Source organism: Microplitis mediator, chromosome 9 (genome assembly GCF_029852145.1).
Source record: "Microplitis mediator isolate UGA2020A chromosome 9, iyMicMedi2.1, whole genome shotgun sequence".
NCBI lineage: Eukaryota > Metazoa > Arthropoda > Insecta > Hymenoptera > Braconidae > Microplitis > Microplitis mediator.
The window spans coordinates 18,493,969-18,521,031 of record NC_079977.1 but is presented as its reverse complement, the minus strand read 5'-3'; the positions used below and the strand labels follow the sequence as shown (position 1 = coordinate 18,521,031).

At 30.8% G+C, this 27,063-nt stretch overlaps 1 protein-coding gene across 1 annotated transcript; it reads left to right on the top strand.

Annotated features, from left to right (window-relative positions):
• Window positions 1-16,994: 16,994 nt before the first annotated feature.
• Window positions 16,995-22,893, top strand: LOC130674598 (uncharacterized). The gene is made up of 5 exons (XM_057479970.1): window positions 16,995-17,248; window positions 18,954-19,017; window positions 19,087-19,385; window positions 22,066-22,217; window positions 22,306-22,893. The coding sequence occupies exons 1-5, from the start codon at window positions 17,071-17,073 to the stop codon at window positions 22,546-22,548; spliced, it is 936 nt and encodes a 311-aa protein (XP_057335953.1). The 5' UTR covers window positions 16,995-17,070; the 3' UTR covers window positions 22,549-22,893.
• Window positions 22,894-27,063: the final 4,170 nt, after the last annotated feature.

The following is a 27,063-nucleotide window of genomic DNA, read 5'->3' as shown; positions in this document are numbered from 1 at the left end:
CTAGCTAGCGCGATTTGTTTTACGGATCAATTCGCGATCTGAACCTCAGTACGCTATTATTTTTCGATGTGTGTACATGTCCAAAATATAAACGTTGTGTAACGTTCGTTAAAATCCTTGTATTGTGACAAAGGAAGATTTATTATTAAGGTAAGTTAATACTATCGACTTTGAGTTTTTTAGGAACCCATTCAGTGAGCGATTCGGATAATGGAGTCGCACCTGAAGCCGCTGCGGGTCGCACGTAGTTGAAACTTACTTTTTTCCTGAAATGGCTAATATTTTAGCCTTATTGCAGCCGTGGGGGCTCGATTAATTCAGCCACACGGTAAATGCATGTATATGAGTGTATTTGATACGCTTTATCATGACCCGCAGACATTTTCTCTCGAGCCTAATCTTTTTTCGGTGGATCCACCATTAAATTGACATGGTTTCTTCCAGATGAGCTGCTCCACAATGGAGGAGTTATTGGAGGAGTCTGTTCCTAGGTAGGAAGAAGATCGAATTCTGGATCGTTTGAAGCTGTTAGCTCAGGAGTCATTACCGGAAGGTTGGAAGAATTGGAAGACGTTAGACCTGTCATTGGAAAATTTATTTGGTCCAGAGTTGCAAGTTAATCCTCAAATTGCACTTTGCTTATCTATACATATATTGTCTGATATGGCCAATTTCCATATCAGGCCTGATATGAACCACCCATATCAGGCCATATCAGAAAATTTTTTCACGAGTTATTGATTCAAAGTCGGTTTTTTCTTCGATTTCATTCTCTTTAAATGCTGTGCCCATCTTATCACTCTTGTTGCTGCTATTTCCCTAACAGTCTAGATAGAATTTGATGCTGCGCGAATCATCATTCGACGCTTCCTAGACGTTGTTGTGAATTCCGTTCAAAATTTATAATTTTTTCCATAGTTTGCATTGTTTTCCACGAAATTATTAATAACTTAAGCACCTCTATTCAATCTTCTAGCTATATTATAAAGAGATATATTTTAAGTAAGTAAAAAGTAAATTTGATTTATTTCTTCAATACTTAACATTTCATTGCACCCTATTTTAAATAGCAACCAATTTTAATGTTTCGAAACGATTTTAATTTATTCACCACGCTATGAAATTAAAACGTCATAATACGCAAATAAAACGAATTAGTTTCATGGAGCAATAAATTTCACTAACGCTATCTATGTGACGAATTGCTGACCAGCGATATGCTCCCCTCCAAATATCCTTGCCTTGTTTCTCGAAAAGTAACAACACATCTTGTTCTGTCTTAAATGAGTAATATAATATACACATATAATTTTATATTTTAGCAAGTAAAGAATCAGTTATTGAAAAAAAATAGGTAAGGCTATTCAAGTGACGTGGACTGTAAATCCATACTTTTTTGAAATGAATTTCTCTGAGTTTCCATACAATCCTACGTGAATTTTTTTTACAGCCAACGATACCGATATCATACAGAAATGGTTACCATGCTTTGTATTCGTGCCATTTCAATTTTCGATATTTACCAAAAATCTACCATCCGGCTATTGATGCTTTGTTTCAAGTTGACGTAATATAGTACAGTGCCGGATAGCTCAACTGGTAGAGCACTCGGCGCGATACCGAATTGGTCTGGGTTCGATTCCCAGTTCGGGCTATCTATATTTTTCTCAATTGATCTATAAATTGTCTTATTGAGAAGGTTATTTGCGTGTTTGCATGTTTAGATTTCCACTATATAAAAATGATGTAAACTTATTATATGTTATCTAAAAAAAAAAAAAAAAATGCACTTATAATGATATTTAATAATTGACGTATTCATAAAAGCGAAATGATCTACAATAATTACTGATAAGTTAGTCAAGTCACTATTCACAATCTTTTGCAAAAATTTAAGTTTAACGACAGCGAATACGTTTAACATCGTTTGAATTTTTGAAGAAATGAATATATTAAATATGGAAAAAAAATTATTAATATTTGTATTATTTACTTTGATGGAATATATAAATTGCTGTCCAATAACTACTGATCGCCCACTAATTGAAGTTGTGAAACAAAATCTGAACTCACCATGGCTAGTGCTTATTATGGATAAAAAAAAAAAATCGTTTCCACCAGGTAGTATAATTTATTAATCCTAAGCTTAAATATAAACTATCACCCAGTATTAACAAATTATATTGTCCAAGAATAATCAACAAAATATCACATGACCTTATTTCATTTGATGTAAAAAAATTTATTAGATGCCGCCCTAGAAGAAAACGTTTTATAATCAACGATCCATTCTTTTTTTTTATTCTTCGTAGAGCAACTTTTTACTATAAATTTTGGCAATGAAATAACAAACGAGCCATTGAAGTAGAGCTGGAAAGCTTAGATATAATTTTTTTTTTTCACTGCAATCCGTCGTTTCGCAGTTCAAAATTCAAGTTCTGAAATTCTATAGGCCGCTGACTAGAATCTCATTGAGTACTTTTCAGTCCTCAATTACTATTTAGGATCTAACGACCTTCACTTTTTAAAATTTAAGAACCAGGCAGACTCTTCATGTCTTAAAATATTCCATTTAGATACTTTTCTGTATCTTCCCGGGTCAAAAATAAAACTTAATTTGGACTTGGTTTACCAAGTCGAAATTGGGAGCCGTTTTTTACAAGACAAACTCGACTTTTTTTTACGAAGATATGAAATACATTGAGTTTTTGCCTTGGTTTAGACTTAACTGGCTTATTTAGTCACGATTTAAGATGAAAAAGTTGAAATCAAGTCGAAATTGACTTGGTTTAGACTTATTCGACTTAAATCTTAAGATGAAAAAGTCAAGATCAAGTCGAAATTGACTTGATTTAGACTTATTCGACTTAAATTATAAGACGAAAAAGTCAAAACTAAGGTAAAATAATTTGTATATATAAAGGCGGAAGTAAGGCGAATAAATAACTAGTTTTCGACTTGGTTCAGCAAGTCAAAAGTAAGGTGAATGACTATCGTGCTCGAAGCAAAGGCGAATAAGTTCAAACTAAGTTAAAAAAATATGAATAAGTTGAAATAAGTTGAAACTAAGATGAAAAAAGTTCAAAAAGTTGAAAAAAATTTAAGTCGAAAAAGTCGAAATCTTATCGAAAAATCGTCCGCAAATCGATCACTTCAAAGGAAAATAAGGTGAAGCGAGCCTGAATCAAGTTTTATTATCGACCCGGGATTATACAATACTCTTGATATGTCCCTTAAAGTATTAATACAAGTCTCACATCATAACATTAGAAAACAAATTTGTTATTAAAAAAATTGTGAAGCGTACAAAAAAAAGTTTTCACGCTTGTTTTCAACAATTCTCAATATTTTAATATCGGAACAAGAATAATAACTGAAACTTTGATCTAGTCAATAATTTACTATTTTGAATAAGTTAAAAAAAGAATAATCAAAATTTTTAGCTTTTTTGATAGTTTTTCATTGAGTGTTACAACTGCCCCTTGTTCCCGGGTCAAAAAATTAGATCTGATTTAAAATAAATGATACATTCAAATATTTTTCCTTTAATTCAAGTTTATAAATCGTATTTATTTTATATAAGAATTTAATCTGTTTTTGCCCGTACTATTTCTCATCCAGACTAATATCAGACTCATTTTCGTATGATATTTAGTCTGTTTTAAATCGCGTTTAGACTAAAAACAGACTTTATTTTCTATAATATTTAGTCTGTGTTCAATTGTTTTTAAGGACAAATACAGGACTTCTTATAAATATAAATAATAATAATAATAATAATAATCTAGATTTATTAATTTATTTTAATTTTCTTGGTATTTAAAACATGCTAATGCGCTTCCATAATAAGATGTCACACAGAGAAAATGTTGGCTCGAAACCTACCAATTTTTACAACGCTGTCGACTAAACTTGAAACAGGGAGTAAAGCATCCAAAAAATTATCGTGCTCTTACAAAAAATGATTATACTGTATCACATTACTTATTACGCGCGAAAAACTTATCGATGAGTTGCAATATCAATTATTTCCATACATTATAATAATTTTTAAGCAGCACAATAATTTTTTATAAGAGTATAGTAATTTTTTGGATACTTTACTTTCTGTTTCAAGTTTGGTCGACAGCATAATAAAAATTGGTAGATTTCGAGCCAACATTTTTCTCCGTAGCACAAAAATTTTGATGTTTTCTTATGCCAAAATATTTTCAATTTTATCCAGTGAATAAGAGAAAATTTTTGACATTTTAAGAGTTGTTTTATCACTTTTATTCAATGATATAAATATTCAATGAAGACAACTAAAAAATTAAGCTGTCAAATTTTCATTAACTGCCGACATTTTTAAACAAAAGATAGTAAATAGATAGTAAATAAAACATAATCAATTCTGCAACTTAATATTTTTTCATAAATATTGCCCATAAATAAAAATTTTATAAGTCCATGATTTAATCTAGTTTTGTCGTTGTAAATTTTCAGAACTAAAATTTTTTAAAGTTCACGAATTAATCTAATTTAGTCTGCTCGTAACGAGTTTGTTTTCTCAAGTAGCAGGTCGAAAACAGCTTAAAATTTTCATAAAAGATCAAAATCAGATCAAATAGTCCAATCAGACTAAAATCAGGTCAAATTTTTCAGTCCGGGTATATCAAAAACAGATTAAAATTTTTATCGAAGTTCAATAACAGACCAACAGTCCAGTTAGACTAAAATCAGATCAAATTTTTCGACCCGGGTTACAACTGCAGCACCTCTCCCCTACTCAAGTCTTGGCAGTACCTTACATGAACCTAAATTTTGACTCTGGTTGAAACCCAAGTTGCAGTTATATTTTTATGAATTTGATGCTGAAGATACGTTTTAGGTTTTTAACTTATAAAATTTTGTTAAAGGTATCGGCTATGGATCGATTATCAGCGAACATCTGGTTTTAACGGCAGCAAAGGCAGTTTCTGAGTTAATATAATTACTCGTAAATATTCAAATTTGTAGCTGGCATATTAATGAAACTTAACTATTTTTCAGTCATAAAATCGGACATTTAGTATTAATGACTGCTTGCGACATTAGTAGTGAAAGTAAAGGAACTAGTATTGAATATTGCGTATTCAGAAGAGTATTTCAAATATATTATGAGAACAAAGCTTTTTCTACAATTGTTAAAGAAAATTATTGGGCCATGTTAACTGTGGATAAACCGTTTAAACTGACCAAGCTAGTGAATACAATTCCATTGATAAACGATAATAATATTGGTGATATTGATAAAAATAATTGTTTGGTTTACCACTGGGCAGTTGTAGTTAATGACCTAGATTCAGGTAATATGCAATAATATCTTTATTTCGTTCATTTATCGGACATTTCAATGCAGACTTACAAACGATTTAAAAAAACGGCGTTATCCCACACAGTGTCCGATATAAAGACTATTAGTCTTTAGTTTAGCTTCGAAAATTATTTTGCAATATTTCCTGCTATTATAATCCGCTGTATTATTTAGCGATTTTCCATGAGACTCTGCAGCATGTCAGAAAGCATATGATAATCATTAGGGTGGTCCGTTTGGAACGACTATTTTTTTTTTTTCGCTCCTACTGAAAAATATTGTTGTAGACATTGAAAAAAAAATTCTCTGAAAGTTTTAGCTCTTAATTTTAATTCTAAGTACTTTACATTTGATTTTGAAATTTTCCCATTTAAAATACATGGGAAAGTTCGGGCTATCTATATTTTTCTCAATTTATCTATAAATTGTCTTATTGAGAAGGTTATTTGCATGTTTGCATGTTTAGGTTTCCACTATATAAAAATGGTGTATTACCGTACGAAGGACGGTGTGGCTCAATAAGTTATAGATCAAATTGAATGGAATATAGTATAGGGCCGGATAGCTCAACTGGTAGAGCACTCGGCGCGTTACCGAATTGGTCTGGGTTCGATTCCCAGTTCGGGCTATCTATATTTTTCTCAATTTATCTATAAATTGTCTTATTGAGAAGGTTATTTGCATGTTTGCATGTTTAGGTTTCCACTATATAAAAATTTTTGACAAATATCCACCAAATGCTATTTTATTTAAATTTTAAATTAGTAAATAATTTTCCTTTCATTAATTTAATCCAGTCATTAAAATCAGAAGGGGTCAAATTGATGAACTTCGGAAAAATTTTTGACTAATATTTTATTTACAAAATTACTAAAATCCCTATATCACGTGAACGAAGAACTTGAGCCACTTAACTAAGAAGACCTTTTTTGTAGCGAATAAAATTTCCTAAAAAATCGTCATCTGCACTTTTTCTGTGAATTTCGTAATTTAGTTAATATCAACTAAAAACCCAAATTATTATTAAAAAAATTATTTTCAGAACCAATACAGAAAAAACAATTAGAGTCCAAGTAAAACTATCAAAGAGACTTTTGAAGAGTATCAAATTACCTAAAAAATGCCGCAAACGGCGACCCGATAACTTAAAATGCGGCTGAGTTATAGAGAATTAAAAAAAAAATTCCAACTTTCCCATGTATTTTAAATGGGAAAATTTCAAAATCAAATGTAAAGTACTTAGAATTAAAATTAAGAGCTAAAACTTTCAGAGAATTTTTTTTTTCAATGTCTACAACAATATTTTTCAGTGGGAGCGAAAAAAAAAAATAGTCGTTCCAAACGGACCACCCTAATAATCATGTGTAGATTAGGAATTATATAACGTGTTGTAAACATCTAGTGACATTGAGTATAATACTCGCTAGCACTCGTGTTCTTAAGAACCGTATTTGAGTACTACATTTGATGATACTAGTCATTCAAAATATAAATGTACTATACTATTTTGTTTTAATCCCGAAATAGCATTTATTACAATGGAGTATTCAGTTGTGTCTGATGAAAAAGGATTCAAAATGAACAAAGATGATGAAAAGAAATTTAGTTACGATACAGACTGTATCCTTGATCCTTGTCTGTTTGCAAATGAACACCAAGAAAAGATTCAGCACAATATAGTAATTTTTTTGTTCTATCACTATAAATTTATACACAGAAAAAAAAATCCTGACCCAAGATGCCTGATTATAAATCTCACTGCGGCATTCTGAAAGACCAATTGAGGCATTCCAAAACACAGGAAGCTTTATTCAAACCTTATAAGGAATATCAAATCACAACATGCCAAAAAAATCTGAAAACTACCTGCCCTTGCTGGTCAGCCCAAAAACTTCCTGCTATTTTTGAGTTTCTGAGCTCAGAACTACTATTGCCAATATATTTTTGAGCTCTTCAAGCTCAAAAATAGTAATGTCGCACCTTCTGTTGTTAAAATTCAAGTGATAATCAATAACGAAACAAAATAATGAAGTAAATCGTTGTTTTTTTTATCTTATATCAGCAATATCTTTGGAAATAATCAACCGATTTTGACGTTAAATGTGACATTCGACGCATTTTTTTAACTACTAACGTTTAAAAAAAACTGTCATCAATTAGTTTACCGATTTTATTGGAAAAACAACACTTTCTAGAAATTTTCTCGACAACGATTTTTTTTTAAGTAATGAACTAATTTTTATAGTTGCGGTGGCATTCGACGCAGCTTATAAAGTTTTAGAGCTAGATGGATTTTGAAATCAATTCATTGCCCAGTGAACACATGACCTTATTTTGACGTCATACGTAGGTCATAGCAATGTCACGACATCTGATGTAAATTTGATGTCAATCTGCCGTTCTACATGACTTTAATATGATGTAAAGCTTGTGACATCATATTGATGTAAGCATGACTCTTGTACGACGTCACAGTTATGACTTATGTATTACGTATGTTTGACATAGAATCTACATCACATTGTTATGTAGTAATAAAGTCATTATCCGTATATCATAATGACGTAATTTAAAAATCATACATTTATGTCAGTAGCAAAGTCACGGTTATACGTAATATGGATGTCACTCTTAAATCATATCTTTACATCAGTGACAAGTCAGTATTTTACGCAATGCTGATGTAATTTCCGAGTCATAGTTTTTTATCATCTATTTATTGAAATAAAACAATCATAGAATGAATTTTCAAATATGTGTAAATGTGTAAAAATAACAACTAAACGTCGAACATTTTTGGGGTCAAAGTAATCGATAAACTCGATAATAGATCATTCAAACGTTTTAGATTAGAACATTAGCGTGAGCATAAAAAAATTAACTTTATTTTTTTAAATTATATATCGAAAATATCATTTAGGATGACAAAGAAAATGTAACGACAGTTTGAACTCTTTTGCTATTATGATTTTAAAGTTTAGTATCACAATTTTTCAATCGATTAAATTTCATACGATTTTGTGAAATTATTTAATGTTTCGCAAAATTTTATATAAGATTTTTTAAATTTCACATCACAACAAAAAATTAAAAAATTTGATGAAACTTAATGAAATTTCATACAATTATCATCGAGGCCGACAAATATTGCTTCTGTAAAATTTCATAAAAGTTCATAAAGTTTATTTAAATTTTGTAAAAATCCATCACGAAAACTTATTAACTCTGTCTCTTCCGGCATTTCACTCTAAATACATCAATTAAGCACGAGATTTGAACTTTCGTGATGTAGACCAGTGAGCAACGTTCAGGTCTACAAGCCAAGAGGAGCCGTGTTCGAACCCAGCAGACGCCCAGGATTTTTTCATCATTTAACGTTATCTAATCTTGTTTCAGAATTCACAATGCGTTCGCGCGGTAATAATCAAATCAAAAATTCGGTATTTCATTTTATTTTTTTATTTTTCAAAATATTTTTTCCGAATTGATAATTTTGACATCACCCATATGTCATATTGACGTCATAGAAGGTCACACAGACATCACATTTACATCATGCATACGTCATTAGTTTTACATCATAATCTTACGTAAAAAAGTGTGAAATAATGAGTCACACCTGACTCATTCGTGACTTATATCTTACGTAAATGATGACATAGCGTAACGTCACTCTGACGTCAAATTTACGTCAATGTGTTTACTGGGTGAGTACATTACAAGGTATCCGTAAAACATACTTTTGAAAAATTTAATTTTTGGAATATCTACGAATATACTGTGCCGATTATGATTGATTTTTCACAAATTGTTAGAATTAATGAGCCTCTTTAAACGCTACCTCAAAAAGTAGAATTGGTTCATCCATTCAAAAGAATATTTTCATACATATATACACTTATACATACCCTCAGACATCAAGTTGAAAATAGAATAGCTTCCTAGGACCTCAAAATTTCGTGATCGGTTAAAAACTCGGTTTTAGAAAATCGGGCAGAACCAATGACATCTTCTTTTGAAAATTTTCAATTTTCTTAGCGGGTTAAAAAATCCAAACTTGGTTGTTATTAAAAAAATCTGTGCATGGCCTGAATTAAACGGATCTCTGAAACTCCTCACTGATACCAAGTACTTTTACGCAAACTTGTTACATATTATCGCATAAAAACAAGTAAGTAATTATAATGATAGTCAATAATTGTTGTATGTATAGAAGCAAAATTATCTACGTTAATCACTGACCAGTGAGCCGAGAAAATATCAGTAATCATTTCTATGCATTCGAATTTAACGGAAACGAGTACGTTTTAATTTATTTATACTATCGAAAATATGAATATATCAATCATGGAGAAAAAATTATTAATACTTGTATTATTTACTTTGATGGAATATATTGATTGCTGTGCCATAACGACTGATCGTTCGCTAACTGAAGTAATGGAACAAAATTTGAACTCACCATGGCTGGTGCTTATTTTGGATATAACAAAGAAAGCGAATTTGCCAGGTAGTCCGATTTATTAATTTTAAACTTGAGTATAAATCATACACAATTAAAAAATCATATTTTCCAAGAATAATAAACAAAATGTCATATGGTTTCTATTCATTTGATGTAAGAAAATTTATTAATGCCGCAATTTTTCGATTCAAGTAGTAATGTCTCGATGGAAGATGTTTTTGAAGGAATGAAAAAAAAATTTTTTTATTAATTTTTCCTTTACCATATCTGAAGTAAATGCATGTAGGGGAAACCGGGGTACGAATGTCCCCTTAAGCCGGTTTTTTCGTGTCGTGGCTTTTGACCATTAGATTCGTTTATATTCCGTCTACTTCGGAAGAATCAGTCGAAATTTTGTAAAAAATCGAAAAAAAAAAATTTTTTTTCTAGGGCACGAAGCCCCTCCCGCAAAAATTATGAAAAAAAATTTTTTTTTATTTCTCGTCAAGTTATGACCACTACAATGTTTTTATCATATTCTAAGCAAATATGTGATATACGGGGTACAATGGATCACTCGAAAAAAAGAATTGTAATGAAAAAATGATTTTTTTTTATTTTCCGTCAAGTTATGACCTTTATAATGTTTTTGTTATATTTTAGGTCAATATGTGATATGTGGGGCAAAATGAACCACTTGAAAAAAAAATTGTAACGAAAAAATTAACTTGACGGAAAATGAAAAAAAAATAATTTTTTTGTTATAATTTATTTTATTGAGTGGTTTATTTTACCTCACATATCACATATTGACTTAAAATGTGATAAAAACATTGTAGGGGTCATGACGACGAAAATTAAAAAAATTTTTTTTACGTAATTGTGGAGGTGGGCCTTCGTACCTCGGGGGGCCAAAGCACCTCGGTCTTCCCTAATCCTAAAATATCACTTTACAATTTTTAATTTTTAACATGAAAAAAATCATTTTTTCAAGCCGAGTTGATCATTATTTTGATTTGAAAACCGCGCTGTTCTCAGAACAAGTCAATAATGTCTTAAGCCTACCTTTCTGCCTGTCTTAATCCATGACCGGGAAGTCTCAAGCAAAATACACTTATCCAAAAAATTAAAGGAACAAAAAAATTTTAGAAATGATTAAGACAGCCAGACATGATTGAAACGATTTTTTTTTTAATCTTAATGTGTAATGTCTAATGAAACCAAATTGAAAATGATTTTTTCCCCGGAGAATACGAAATACAACTATAACTGGATACTATTGGTATAACTGGGTACTATTAGGTCCAATACAAATTTGATATGAAGCCCCAACAAGTTCTATTAGGTTCTATGAGCATTATCAATAAGAGTGTGAAAACATTTTAATAACGGCTGTAAGTGAACATAAGCGAAGCTTATTAGGTCCTGAGTAGAAAGCCGTCATTATGTTGTCGAGGTTCTGCATAAGTATTATTAAGTTATCCAGTACTCAAGTTTTAGCAGTAGTTCACATGGACCTAAATTGCGACTCAGGTAGAAACCAAAGTTGCCGTCTTATTTTTATGAATTTGATGCTGAAAATACGTTTTAGGGTTTTTATCTTATAAAATTTTGTTAAAGGTATCGGCTATGGATCGATTATCAACGAAAATCTCGTTTTAACGGCAGCAAAGGCAGCTTCTGAGTTAATATAATTACTCGTAAATATTCAAATTTATAGCCAACATACGGGTTCAACTTAACTATTTTTCAGTCATACCACCAGACATTTAGTATTAGTAACCGATTGCGGAGTGAATAGTCACAGAAATGGTCACTTTGATATCAAATCTTGCCTATCTAGAAGAGTGTTTCGAATATATGATGAGAACGGTTCTTTTTCTACAATTATTAAGGATAATGATTGGGCCGTGTTAATTGTGGATAAACCGTTTGAACTGACCAAGCGAGTAAATACCATTCCATTGTTAAACGATAATAATGTTGATGATATTGATAAAAATAATTGTTTGGTCTACCACTGGGCAATAATGATGAATAATCACGATACAGGTAATATGCAATTATGCACGGAAAAACGAATTTCGTCCTGATAAGGAAAGACGGGATAACGGAAGATTTTGTTATAATGACAAACATGATTAGCTTACGGTAACAAATCAATTTGTTATAGTAACAAACGAATTTGTGTCGTAATTAAGAACTCGATTTGTTATGAGAACACATGATGTTTATTACAAAAATATCCTCGTATTTTAAAGCCAGCATTTGCTACCGTAAGTAATCTTAGCTTATGATTACAAAAATTTTCGTTAATGCTACAAATTCATTCTGTTACTTCATTAAATCAGTTTTTTTATTGAAACACAACAGTTTTGTTACAGTGACAAACCATTGCTTGGCCCAACAATGAATTTGCTAGCATTACAAAAACATTGTAATCCCAACGAATGCTTCGTTATTCGTATATTAAGACAGAATTTTGATACCGTAACCCGGGTCAAAAATAAAACTTGATTTAGACTTGGTTTACCAAGTCGAAATTGGGAGCCATTTTTCACAAGACAAACTCGACTTTTTTTTACGAAGATATGAAATGCATTGAGTTTTCGCCTTGGTTTAGACTTAACTGGCTTACTTAGTCACGATTGAAGACGAAAAAGTTGAAATCAAATCAAAATTGGCTTGGTTTAGACTCATTCGACTTAAATCTTAAGACGAAAAAGTCAAGATCAAGTCGAAATTGACTTGGTTTAGACTTATTCGACTTAAATTATAAGACGAAAAAGTCAAAACTAAGGTAAAATAATTTGTATATATAAAGGCGGAAGTAAGGCGAATAAATAACTTTTTTTCGACTTGGTTCAGCAAGTCAAAAGTAAGGAGAATGACTATCGTGCTCGAAGCAAAGGCGAATAAGTTCAAACTAAGATCAAAAAATATGAATAAGTTGAAATAAGTTGAAACTAAGATGAAAAAAGTTCAAAAAGTTGAAAAAAATTATCTTTAAGTCGAAAAAGTCGAGATCTTATCGAAAAATTGTCGGCAAATCGATAACTTCAAAAGAAAATAAGGCGAAGCGAGCCTGAATCAAGTTTTATTTTTGACCCGGGTAACTTTTTTTCGACTTGGTTCAGCAAGTCAAAAGTAAGGTGAATGACTATCGTGCTCGAAGCAAAGGCGAATAAGTTCAAACTAAGATCAAAAAATATGAATAAGTTGAAATAAGTTGAAACTAAAATGAAAAAAGTTCAAAAAGTTGAAAAAAATTTAATTTAAGTCGAAAAAGTCGAGATCTTATCGAAAAATCGTCGGCAAATCGATCACTTCAAAAGAAAATAAGGTAAAGCGAGCCTGATTCAAGTTTTATTTTTGACCTGGGAAGTTATCTTATCTTGTGGTCACAACAAATGTTTTCCCGTGTGTCTTCATTTGATTTATTACCGGCTATTTCAGTGTGGACTTACATACGAAGTAGAAAAACCCAGAGTTTGTGTATGCAGATTCCTGTGTTATAATTGTCAATATTTTATTTAACGTTGAAAACGGCATTAAAATTGTTCCTAATGTTGTGACTGGCTGTGTTATAGTAAACATTTCTAGCTGCCAACTATAAGCGCTTTCCTTACGGAAAACAACTTATGAACACTACTGAAAATTCATTACTGTCGATAAGTGTTTTATTGGTGACCATCAGTGACCATTACTACTCGGACAAGTGGATCTTACAACACTATAGTGTTCAATATTGAAAAAACCGCCGTCTTTAGAAATTTAACGACCTTGTCATTTTGAGCTATTATTATATACAATATCTTAGCAACTACTGGCATCGAGTATAGTACTCTTGTTCGGTTGGTAATACTCGCCAGCGGTCGTGTTCCCAAGTATTACATTCTATGATCCTAGTCACTCAAAATACTATAATATTTTATTTAAATCCTGGATTAGCATTGGTTACAATAGAGTACACAGTTGTATCTGATGAAAAAGGATTCAAAATAAGCAAAGATGATGAAAAAAAATTTAATTGGGATATAGACTGTGTTCTCGATCAATGTCATATGGCAAATAAATATAAAAAAGGACAGCCGATAAGAATGGTTAGATTTTTATTCCATAACTGTGAATTAATACTTTTTGCATGAAAATTCAAATTCGATATATTATATAATTAATTTATGTTGATAGAGTTTTCTGGGAAGTCCAATAGCATGTCCACGGAAAAGTGATCCAACTAAAAACATACAAGCTGGTTTTGCGACAATCGTCTACGATATATATTCCCAAGAACCACTAAAATATGAATATATGAATGGAACTTTATATGATCTATCTTCTGGACAAGAGTCTCTTAATAAATGGATAACTAAATTTACAAACTTAATAGAGGAAGGAAAGAAAACAAAAACTGTTACAGAGAAAACCGAATAAATGAGCTCTTCGAATTCAAAATTGAGAAAGTTTTAATCTGTACAGTAATTTTAAAATGTTATGTAGCAATAAAGTTATTGCGCTTTGAGCAGCAACTTTTACAGTTTCGAAATGTGATTTTAGCTGAATAAAATTTTTGATTATTGATTATTATTAAATTTTTATTTTGCAAGTTTTATTTGTTGAAAAAATAGTTTTACTTCAGAAATAACACCGGCACACAAAAAAAATTAAGTAGAATGTGCATTTGACCGGACCTACCTACGGGTACGTATTTTGGTCCGCTGAATCCGAATTCGGGGTCAGTTTGACCCCTACACCCTCGAAATTTCGAGAAAACTTCGAAAAACCGTAAGAATGATGAAAATCGGCAGTTTTAATGATAAAAAAAATTTTTGTAACAAAACTAAGCGTGATTTTCATGTATTTCGATCCGCTGAATATGAATCGAAACTTTATTGAGACCACGAGCCGTTTTAAATGTAAAAAAATCACACGAAAGAGGAATCCACTACGAAGATCATTTGAGGATAAAAGAGTGCGATACAAACGAAGGAAAGTTTATGATTCGTAAGAATCATTTCTATCTATCTTTTTATGTCTTGTGTTTTTCACAGATTTCAAGTTATTTGATATTTCTACGTTATAGAGTATTTATTTTAGGCATTAAATCATGTTCAATCAATTTTTTTTCTGTTATGAATGGTAATTTTCACAATTTTTTCGAATTTTTCCAGCTTTAGAGGGTGAATAGACTAAAAAAATTAAGATGCGAATTGAAGACATCAAAAGATAAAAAATTTTATCTTTGTATCTTTGTAGGATTATAATCATTGTAGGAATCCAGCTTAGATTCGAATATGAATTCTCACATGATTTTTTCAAATGGACTACTGTAGTAATACAGTATGAGTTCTTACGTAGGTTTCCATAGCAATCCACGTCATCCCAAATCCATAAGGAAATCGTGTATGAATTCCTATGTGGATTTTGTCGAGTATATAAACCTATCAGTACTGCTCTTGTTGCTATATAAAATGTAAGAACTTACTATTTAGTGACGGGAAGGTTATTTATGTCTTGCAGAACTCATTAACCTCCAGAACAGTACTCAGTCCTGTTTCGACATGAACGGTTGCTAACTCATATGTGTCTGTAGTGTCAAAAATAATCAATTCATCAATGTAACAGGGCTGAAGTCCGCCTCTATTTGGCGAGAAGCTGTTCCTCCACCTTTTTGGGCATAGACGCCCTGCATAACATTCTTATCTTCTACCATAATGTTATAAAAACGAAATATGAGCATAAGCTCACACACTCCTGTGCTGGACAGGAACTGTTGCTTTTAGTCACAACGCTGAGTGCTGTTTACATCATTAGTTCCCGCTAAACACGCGTGTGTGCGCATATGATCCAAGACTATTTTTGTGACTGCAACAAGAATGGAACTGTGGTTGCAACAGCATTATTTCTATGGCTGCAGCAGGGATAACCTGTGGCTGCAACAGGACTGATCTTTTAGCTGTAACAGGGTGGTTCTTGTGGCAGCCACAGATTATTTCTGTTGCAGCCGCAAACTCATGCTACAGGAACATTCCTGTTGCAGCAACATTTCTTTTTTTCCGTGTGCATTTTATGAGTTCAAATTTATAAATTTTGTATCTGATGTAATCAAGTTATGTTGACAGAGTTTCTTAGGAAGTCCAATAGCACGTCCGCTTAAAAGTGATCCACTACATATATACCCAAGAACCACTTGAATATGGACATCTGACGGGAACTTTATATGATCTTTCTCCTTGACAAGAGTCTCATTATAAATTGGTTACAAAACTTACAAACTTAATGGAGAAAAGAAAGTAAAAATGACCTACGACAGTATAAACTGTAAAAATGAGCTCTTTGAATTCAAAATTACAAAAGTTTCAACCCATACTATAATTTAAAAATGTTTTTTCAAAATGAAATTATTGCAAGCAGCTCATGTTATATTTTAACACAATAAATTTCAATAAAGTTTGAATCACCCCCATCCTATCTATAGAAATCGCCCTGATGAAACAGACAGTTATAATTGATATTTATTAGTTATTGCATATCGAGTACCCTGGTAGCTCCGATTTCCGGTAAATTAACGTAAAATTTTAAAAAGCCTCCGGTATTTTGCAGTTAAGTACTGCACTGTAAAAACAACTGAGGATACGGTGCTTACGATAAATATGACGCAAATTTCAGTAAATTGTCACATTTCATCGCAATTTACCATAAAACACCGAAAATTACTGACTTTGCCGTAAATTACCGCTAAGTTGCGGCAAATTTCTTGTTGAAATGCTGGATTTTACGGTAAATGGTAATTTACCATAATTTAAATCCGCCATTGTGGGCTAGGTGAGTCTTTATACGGAAAGCACAATGTTTTTAACACGAGTCGTAGGCGCACACATACGAACGCCTGCAAGGTCGCCCGTTTGTGAAAACCTTCATAGGGCCGGATAACTTAACTGGTAGAGCACTCGGCGCGATACCTAATTGGTCTGGGTTCGATTCCCAGTTCGGGCTATCTATACATTTCTCAATTTATCTATAAATTGTCTTATTGAGAAGGTTATTTGCATGTTTGCATGTTTAGGTTTTCACTATATTAAATGCTTTATCTTTACGCAAACGTATTATATCTTATCGCATAAAAACGAGTCAGTAATTTATTTGATAGTCAATAATAGTCGTGTGTATAAAAGCGAAATTATCTACGTTAATTGCTGACCAGTTAGCCAAGGAAACTTTAATATTCATTTCTAAGCATTTAAATTCAAAGAAAACGAGTACGTTTCCATTTATTTGAACTATCGAATAAATGAATATATCGAATATGAAGAAAAAATTATTAATCTTTGTATTATTCACTTTGATGGAATATATTGATTGCTGTGCCATATTGACTGATCGCCCAATACCTGAATTAATGGAACAAAACTTAAACTCACCATGGCTGGTGCTCATTTTGGATAAAGCTAAGAGAGCGTATCTGCCAGGTAGTATAATTTATTAATTCTAAGCTTAAATATAAATCATTACACAGTATAAAAAATTGGTCTGTCAGTTGACCCTGCGGGCCAGCCCCAAAACTTCCGGCTGTTTTTGAGCTCAAAAACTTCGAAAACATTATTGTGAATACATTTTCGAGTTCTTCGAGCTCGAAAACACTTTTGTATGCTGTTGTTTTCGTAAAAAAAAAACGTTTTTCACCATTTATTCTCCAACGGTATCTTTCAAACGAATTGACCGATTGAGACGGTTAAGGTGGCAATCGACGTGATTTATTGAGTTATAGAACTGATTAGATTTTGAAATCGATTGATTCAATTTTTTTGGAGATATTAAAAAAAACGTTTTTCACTATTTCTTTCATCAACGATATCTCTCAAACGAATAAACCGATTGAGACAGTTGAGGTGGCAGCCCGAGTCAAAATTAAAAAGGTGATTTGAGCCTCCAAATCCTACATGAGGGTAAGGAGGTTCAAATCATCTTTTTAGAATATGAAGATCCATGCATTAAAAAGGTAATTTGAACCTAAACGAGGTAACTTTGTCCGCTTTTACCAAGCTTAGGTTCAAATCATCTTTCTAAAAAGGTAAAATAAGCCTCCAAAGCCTAAATTTATGTATCGAGAAAGACTCTCATCGGATCGCGTACAATTGGTAAAGAAACAGAAGGGAAAAGGGGGCCACTAATTAGAAATGGCTGCCATGATCGAAAAAATTTGAAATTTAAAAATTCCAAAGATAATGTCTTAGCAATAAATGTTTTGTTGTGAGTTAAAAAATAACAAAATTTAAAATATTAATAATAATAGCTAAACTTATATGAGTAGGCGTTCGAGTAGAATAGTACTATGTCATTCGAAATTCGAATTGAATAATTAGAGCCATTGACTTATTAGTATATGATCAATTAATTATTTTATGTGAACAATAAATACAAACGAAGTATTGGAAAACGGAAACTGCCGAAGAATTTGAAAAAAACTGCTGTAAACTAATCTGCTGCCACCGAGATTCGAAACCACAACCTTTCGAATATGAAGCACAATCACTGCCGCACTGCTACTCGGACGCTCACAATCAGTCGGAAATATCTTTATGTATAACAATAATATCATGCTAAAGAATTGAGCTCATTCGAAGTTGCAGATTAAAAGTATGGTAGGCCATGGAGGGTTAAAATACCGTTTTAAAAAGGTAATTTACTCCTTCATACGCTACTATTAGGACATCAAGGACTTAAATAACATATTACATTCCGCGGCAAGTGCAACATCAAAAGAACCGAGGCTTTGGAGGCTCAAACTACTGTTTTAATTTTGACTCAGAAGCCCGTAGTTTGACAGTGTGGCAAAAGCTTCAACTGGAACTATTAGTTCCACTGCAAAATTAATATGAAGCCCTGTCACGCTCTATCAAGTCCTATGAGCATTTTCAATAAAAGTCTGAAAACATTTTAATAACGGCTGTAACTGAACATAAGCGAAGGTTATTAGGTCCTGAGTAGAAAGCCTTCATTATGTTGTCGAGGTTCTGCATAAGTATTATTAAGTTATACAGTACCAATTCTTGGCAGTAACTTACATGGACCTAAATTGCGACACAGGTTGAAACCCAAGTTGCAGTCTTATTTTTAAGAATTTAATGTTGACAATACGCTTTAGGGTTTTTATCTTATAAAATTTTGTTAAAGGTATCGGCTATGGATCGATTATCAGCGAAAATCTCGTTTTAACGGCAGCAAGGGCAGTTCCTGAGTTAATATAATTACTCGTAGATATTCAAATTTGTAGCGGACATATTAATACAACTTAACTATTTTTCAGTCATACCACCAGACATTTAGTATTAGTGACCGATTGCGAGATGAATACTGACGGCGATAATTATTTTCGTATTGAATCTTGCGTATCCAGAAGAGTGTTTCAAATATATTATGAGAAAGGTTCTTTTTCTACAAATATCAAGGATAATGATTGGGCCATGTTAATTGTGGATAAACCATTTGAACTGACCAAGCGAGTAAATACCATTCCATTGATAAACGATAATAATATTGATGATATTGATAAAGACAATTGTTTGACTTACCACTGGGTAGTAATGGTAAATAAATACGATATAGGTAATATGCAATAATGTATTTATTTGATTTATTACCGAATATTTCAGTGTCGACTTACATACGAAGTAGAAAAATCCAGAGTTTGTCTCCCGTGTAAAAATAATTCGTTCCAAAAAAATTCGAAAAAAGTTCCGCATGTGGAACTTCTAAACATGAGACAGATTAGAACTTCGAATAGACCCTCTTTGGAACGTTAGTAAGTTTAATGGTGTAAAAAAAGATTTATGAGTGAGCTTAGAGTCAAAAAAGGACATTCTCGGAAATTTTTTGGAATTTTATATGAACATTCAAAAAAAGTTTCATAATCACCAATTTTGACTTTTTTCGGAACCTTAAAAAGACTTTCCAAAAACATTCAAAAATGGTCCAAAAATCATTATTTTACCACCTATTATGGAATTAATATAGACGTTCCAAAAACATTCCAAAAAAGTTCCAGAATCAGCACTTTTGACTTTTTTATGGACACAAAAAGGCGTTCCGAAAACTTTCTAAAATCACTACTTTTACATTTTTTGTAGACTAAAGATGTTCTAGAAAAATGCTGAAATAGTTCAAAAATCACTACTTTTGAATTTTTTATAGAACTAGAAAGAACGTCCATAAAAAATTCCAAAAAATTTACAAGAACGTCCTTTTTTAACTCTAAATTTGCTTATAAAAACTTTTTTTTTACCATCAGAATTACTAACGTTCCAAAAAAGTTCTATTCGTAGTTCTAATCTGTCTCACGTTTAGAAGTTCCACATGCGGAACTTTTTTGGAATCTTTTTGGAACGAATTTTTTTTACACGGGCTATGCAGTTTCCGGTGTTATAATTGTCAATATTTAATTTAACTTTGAAAACGGTATTAAAATTATTCCTAATATTGTGACTGGCTGTGTTATAGTAAACATTTCTAGCTGCCAACTATAAGCGCTTTCCTTCGGAAAAAAACTAATGAACACTTATAAACACTATTGAAAATTCATTACTGTTGATAAGTATTTTATTGGTGATGATTAATGACCATTAGTACTCTGACTAGTAAATCTTACAACACGATTAAAAATGCCGCCATCTTTAGAAATTTAACGGACTTAACATTTTGAGCTTTTATTATATAATATATCGTAGACAACTAGCGACATTGAGTATTCGCTATGAGTGTGACTGCATCGCCAGACAAAATATGAACTACGGAAGGCTGTCAGAGAATGTTTTGATACGTATATCGATAGCAAGAGACGTAAAAATAAATAAATAATAGTAAAAAAAAAAGTTATAAAAAATATGTGACAGTCTTACAGTGATTCCAGTTTTGTGTTTTAGTTCAGGACTTAGCGCCTCTTCTGATTTTTTACCTCCAATAAAATGATTACTGCAAACACAACCGTATGGCTTGGGAACCCACTATGATCGATCAGCGCTAAAAAATCACGTGTTTACAAAATGTTAGAACAGAATGTTGAATCTTATTTTTTTTTTAATTTAAATTTAAGCATTTATTATATATTAGATGTTTCCATCACAGAATCCCTACAAATTTATTAACTTTTACTAAACTTAAAAATTTTGAAAAGGTTTGCAATTCTTCGAATTATTGTTATTGATAAAATTACATGGAAAAGAATAAACTTCAAAAATTAGTATTTGAAATTATAACCCGGAACCCGGATGCCAATATGGGAAATTTTAACATTCCAAATGATAAAATTTTATAATACACGTCGACAATTTTCTAAGTATCAGTTACAATTTTTAAAATTCAAATAGTAATTTATCTTACATATTTAAAAAGAGCGGTGTTAAAAATGGACTCATTTTAACTCCGCCCGGTGTAAAAATGACATTACACCGGTGTAGGAGGAATAATTCACCGGTGCTAAAAATACCGGTGTTCAAGCGGAGTAACCGGTGTAAAAGTGGAGTAAAACCTGTGTAAAGGCGGGGTAATCGGTGTAAAAGCGGGGAAACTGCCTCTGCTTGGAGTATTAACTTTAAAGATTATAAAACACAAAAAACGCCAACTCTTTATGAAAATTACTAAAAAATATCATTTATTAACAAGTATAGTTATCGATTGAGTAAAAATATTCATAAAGTAAAATATTTTAACACCGTTAATGAATATCTAGACCGGTGGCGGCGTTATTTTAACACCACTTTTGGGGGTAAATTTAACACCGCTAATTTTAACACCTACACCGCTTGGACTTACCCCGGTGATTTTTTACAGTGTAGACAATGAATTTTCAAACTTATCCTGTAAATATTCACGTTTTAATCATAAATGAAAAAATTATTATTTAGAATGATAGCATTTACTTATCACTTTGTTATTATATTACTTGTCATTTTCAATTTATATAGTTCGTTTTTTTCCGCTGGTATTCTTACAATTTACAACACAACAACTCTGGTGTCTCATTTTTTTTTTAATTTATAAAAATTAATACAAAATAAATACTTTCACGTGTGCTTGCTTACAATTTTTGTAATAATAGCCTCCCGTAACACTAAAAGTGACCATTGCGAGCGCTTCAGTCGATTTAATTTCTCCTACCATGGCTTCACTTAGAGCGAATAGTACTCTTGTTCGGTTGGTAATACTCACCAGCTCTCGTGTTCCCAAGTATTACATTCTATGATACTAGTCACTCAAAGTACTATAATATTGTATTCAAATCTTGAATTAGCATTGGTTACAATGGAGTACTCAGTTGTGTCTGATGAAGAAGGATTTAATATAAACAAAGATGATGAAAAAAAATTTAGTTGGGATGTAGACTGTGTTCTCGATCCTTGTCAGGTGTCAAATGGACACATAGAACAAAAGCAAGTAGAAATGGTGAGTTTCTTATTCTATGACTGCCAATTAATACCTTTCGCGTGAAAATTCAAATTCGATATATTATATAATTAATTTATGTTGATAGAGTTTTCTGGGAAGTCCAATAGCATGTCCACGGAAAAGTGATCCAACTAAATATATACAAGCTGGTTTTGCGACAATTGTCTACGAAATACATTCACAAAAACCACTTGACTATAATCATATAAATGGAACTTTATATGATCTATCTTCTGGACAAGAGTCTCTTAATAAATGGATAACTAAATTTACAAACTTAATAGAGGAAGGAAAGAAAACAAAAACTGTTACAGAGAAAACCGAATAAATGAGCTCTTCGAATTCAAAATTGAGACAGTTTTAATTTTTACCGTAATTTTAAAATGTTAAGTAGCAATGAATTGCGCTTCGAGCCGCAACTTTTACAGTTTCGAAATGTGCCCGGGTCGAAAAATTTAATCTGTTTAAAATCAACTAAAAATTTTAAGTTATTTTTGTTCAATCTGATTTTTTTTTTATATTTAATTAATGAGTTAAATTTAATCTAGTTTTGCTCTTACTGTTCCTTATCTAAACGATTTTCTGACTTATTTTCAATCATTTTTCGTCTGTTTTCGTTCTAATCTAGATCAAAATGAGACTCATTCTGTCTATTATTTTTAGTCCGATTTTGATTTCCATAAGATCAAAAACAGATTAGAATTTTTTTTTTCATATTTATTATAATAAATAATGAAACCAAAAAATTAATAAAAGCTTAATTGTATTTTACATGTTAATGCCAACTAATGTTCATTTTATTGAATAAATTCGCTCAATAGACATATAGACATTATTTAAAAAGAGTTTATCATCATTTTCTTCCTCTTCTTTTAATAGTGCTGTCCTAGTAACTGAGATTTTCTCTGAGCATCAATTCTGAGAAGTTTTAACTATTTTCCCTCTTGATTCTTCTATCTCCAACTCATTCAGTTCCTTATCAACATCCGTTAGATATTTTTATGAATGAACAAATTCACTATCATAAGTTTATACTCAGTATGAAAGAAAATTTTAATTTAAAGAATAATTGGTGAAAAACTTGGCAATAAAAAATAAGTTATCCTAAGCAACTCAATGATTCTGCGAGAAATAAGTAATTTGCTGTATTAAAAGCGTTATATATGAGCTATGAATTAGAATTCACAAAACAATTTTGAGAAAAAATTCATACTTCCATTTATGGAGAAAATTAATCACTATTCTATTAATCGCTACACAATTTACTGAAAATAATGAGAATGAATAAAATTCAATAAAACTTACTACTCATGGAAAGTGATACGAGAGCATCAAGATGTACAGGTTTATTTAAATGCAATTTCACAGAGGAATGTGTTGATGTTTTTTAACACTAGAATATTTTTTGACTCTGTCCAGTTAATTAAAGAAAACATTCTTGAGATTTTAATAGCAATTTTATACTTCAATTAAATATTATAAATATTCTATCAAGACAACTAAAAAATACAGCTGTAAAATTATCATTCACTGACGACATTTTTAACCAAAAGACACTAATTAAATAGTAAACAGCAAGAAGTTTAGGGGCTGGCCTGCACGGCCAACCGATGCCCAGATTTTTTTTCTTAATTCGAAATAATTTTTTTTCCTTAAACCTTATTTTTTGACTTGATTCGACCAATAAGCATTCTCAGATCGGTCTATTAAGCTGCTATGATTTTGTTTTTAATACTGTGCTGTTCGAAGTATACAATTTTTTAAAGTTTTTTTACTCATTCAGTAAATGAGTTATAAAAATCAACTAAGACCAATTTATGAGTTGTCTTTGTAACCTAGGAGAGGTGGAATTTGGCCTTATTGGGACGATAGCCAATAAGGAAAAAAAAACTCAGGAAAGAGTAGCAAATGAAATTGATCCGCATTTAAACCCCAAAGTAATAACCGATGTTAATTTTTTTTTAAAGCTTAAACAATTTGTGAATTTTAAACTCAGTTGACTTTGAGTATTGTTTTACAAGTAAACTTCCATCATCATTTGGTGTCACAAAATGAAGTTTAATAAAACACCCGGGTCAAAAATAAAACTTGATTTAGACTTGGTTTACCAAGTCAAAATTGGGAGCCGTTTTTTACAAGACAAACTCGACTTTTTTTTACGAAGATAAGAAATACATTGAGTTTTCGCCTTGGTTTAGACTTAACTGGCTTACTTAGTCACGATTTAAGACGAAAAAGTTGAAATCAAGTCGAAATTGACTTGGTTTAGACTTATTCGACTTAAATTATAAGACGAAAAAGTTAAAACTAAGGTGAAATAATTTGTATGTATAAAGGCGGAAGTAAGGCAAATAAATAACTTTTTTTCGACTTGGTTCAGCAAGTCAAAAGTAAAGTGAATGCCCGGGTCAAAAATAAAACTTGATTCAGGCTCGCTTCACCTTATATTCTTTTGAAGTGATCGATTTGCCGACGATTTTTCGATCAGATCTCGACTTTTCCGACTTAAATTAAATGTTTTCAACTTTTTGAACTTTTTTAATCTTGGTTTCAACTTATTTCAACTTATTCATATTTTTTGATCTTAGTTTGAACTTATTCGCCTTTGCTTCGAGCACAATAGTTATTCACCTTAGTTTTGACTTTATCGCCTTATATTTTAAGTCGAATAAGTCTAAACCAAGTCAATTTCGACTTGATTTCAACTTTTTCGTCTTAAATCGTGACTAAGTAAGCCAGTTAAGTCTAAACCAAGGCAAAAACTTGATATATTTTATACCTCCGTAAAAAAAGTCGAGTTTGTCTTGTGAAAAACGGCTCCCAATTTCGACTTGGTAAACCAAGTCTAAATCAAGTTTTATTTTTGACTCGGGTGACTATCGTGCTCGAAGCAAAGGCGAATAAGTTCAAAATAAGATAAAAAAATATGAATAAGTTGAAATAAGTTGAAACTAAGATGAAAAAAGTTCATAAAGTTGATAATAATTTAATTTAAGTCGAAAAAGTCGAGATCTTATCGAAAAATCGTCGGCAAATCGATCACTTCAAAAGAAAATAAGGTGAAGCGAGCCTGAATCAAGTTTTATTTTTGACCCGGGCAGCAACAACAAAAGGAACTCAAAAAGGCTATTAAAGTTTTGTTTCAAGTTGACGTAAACTTATTATATGTTATCTTAAAAAAAAAAAGCAATTATGATGATATTCAATAATTGACGTATTTATAAAAGCGAAATTATCTACCCGGGAAAAAATGTTTTTATAAAATTTTATACTGAAAATGGCCTGGTAAAATTTTATCAAATTTTATATAATTTTATCAAATTTTATAAAATTTTATGAAGTTTTATAAAAATTTATAAAATTTCATAAAACTTTGTAAAATTTCATACAATTTTACCAGGCCATTTTCAGTATAAAGTTTTATCAAATTTTGTAAAATTTTATAAAATTTTATAAAGTTTTATAAAATGATTTTTTTTTTCCGGGACGGGTCACCTATCCAATTAATGGCCAACCTCGATGCTGCTTAACTTTTGTTATTGAAGAATCGTAGTCTGCTCCGCTCGTCTATTGGTCACTTGTAGCTTAGAAATATCCGTGGCTGTATTTATGATTACTCATGAATTCTTATCAGCCATATTTCATAGTATTAATTTATAATTATACATAAATAAAAAAATTTGAATAATTCAACTATCGACTGTTTAATGGACATAAAATTTTAAAATTAATTAAATTTATTGATTTTTCATGATTTTTATTTTTGAATTAATGGCGAAACCTTTGAACTTTTTCTTGAGTAACGACGATTTAATTTGAATTGCTAGTTGACAAAATAAAAGTTTAAAAACATTAAATTCAAAATTATCACATTATGTAATATATATATAAATATGTAAGAGAAAGGGTTGGCGGGGGTATGCAAAACGAGGTACTTCTAAAATATTATAAAAAAAAATTTTTTTTTTTTAAATCTATTATAACCATCCCAAAATTATTTTTTTAAATATAATTGAGCATTATTTTGAATTTTTTTCGTTAAACTTTTTCAAGAATCGAGTGCCGGTCGAAAAATTTTAAAGACTTTTGTATTATGATAAAAACTATTAAAAACTTTTTTATCTTCCTTTGCATCCAATAATTGTGTAAAATATAATTTTTCTTAATGTAAATGACTTACAAAAAATTTTAATAAAATCAAACTTATTCAACATTCAGAATTTTTTTTTTTTTCTACATTTTTCTGGGGGTACCCTGCATATATTTAGGTAATCAATTATGTTTTTTATAATGTAATTTTCAAATTTGTTTATCACCATATTTTGCCCGCAAACATGAAATTTTTTTTTTATGGCCATTGAAAATTTTATCTATTTACTTCGAATTTTTAACAATTTTTATAATAATTTGTAATAAACTTTATGAAATTGTGTGAAATTTTATAAAATTTTACAAAATGCTACCCTACACTAGATGCAATAGTGGCATCAAGTTCTCTAAACTTTTATGAAATATTATAAAATTTTATATAATTTTATAAAATTTCATACAATTATATAAAATTTTATCTAATTATTACTCCCCTTTTGAGATCTTACTTTATAAAATTGTATAAATTTGTATGAGATTTTATAAGATCGCATATAATTTTATGAAATCGTATACAACTTTAAAAAATTTTATAAAATTTCATCTAAATATTACTTCTCTTCTAAGGACTTACTTCATACAATTATATAAAATTGTATAAGATTGTATCAAATTTTATATAATTTTATGAAATCGTATAAAACTTTATAAAATTTCATACAATTATATCAAATTTCATTCAATTATTACTTCT

Bases quoted from the DNA above. Each gene is read 5' to 3' on its own strand.
- LOC130674598 (XM_057479970.1), top strand. From the start codon at position 17,071: ATGAATATATCGAATATGAAGAAAAAATTATTAATCTTTGTATTATTC. The intron at 17,249-18,953 runs GTAGTATAATTT...ATTTTGTTAAAG, and splicing joins TAAGAGAGCGTATCTGCCAG to GTATCGGCTATGGATCGATT. The intron at 22,218-22,305 runs GTGAGTTTCTTA...TTATGTTGATAG, and splicing joins AACAAAAGCAAGTAGAAATG to AGTTTTCTGGGAAGTCCAAT.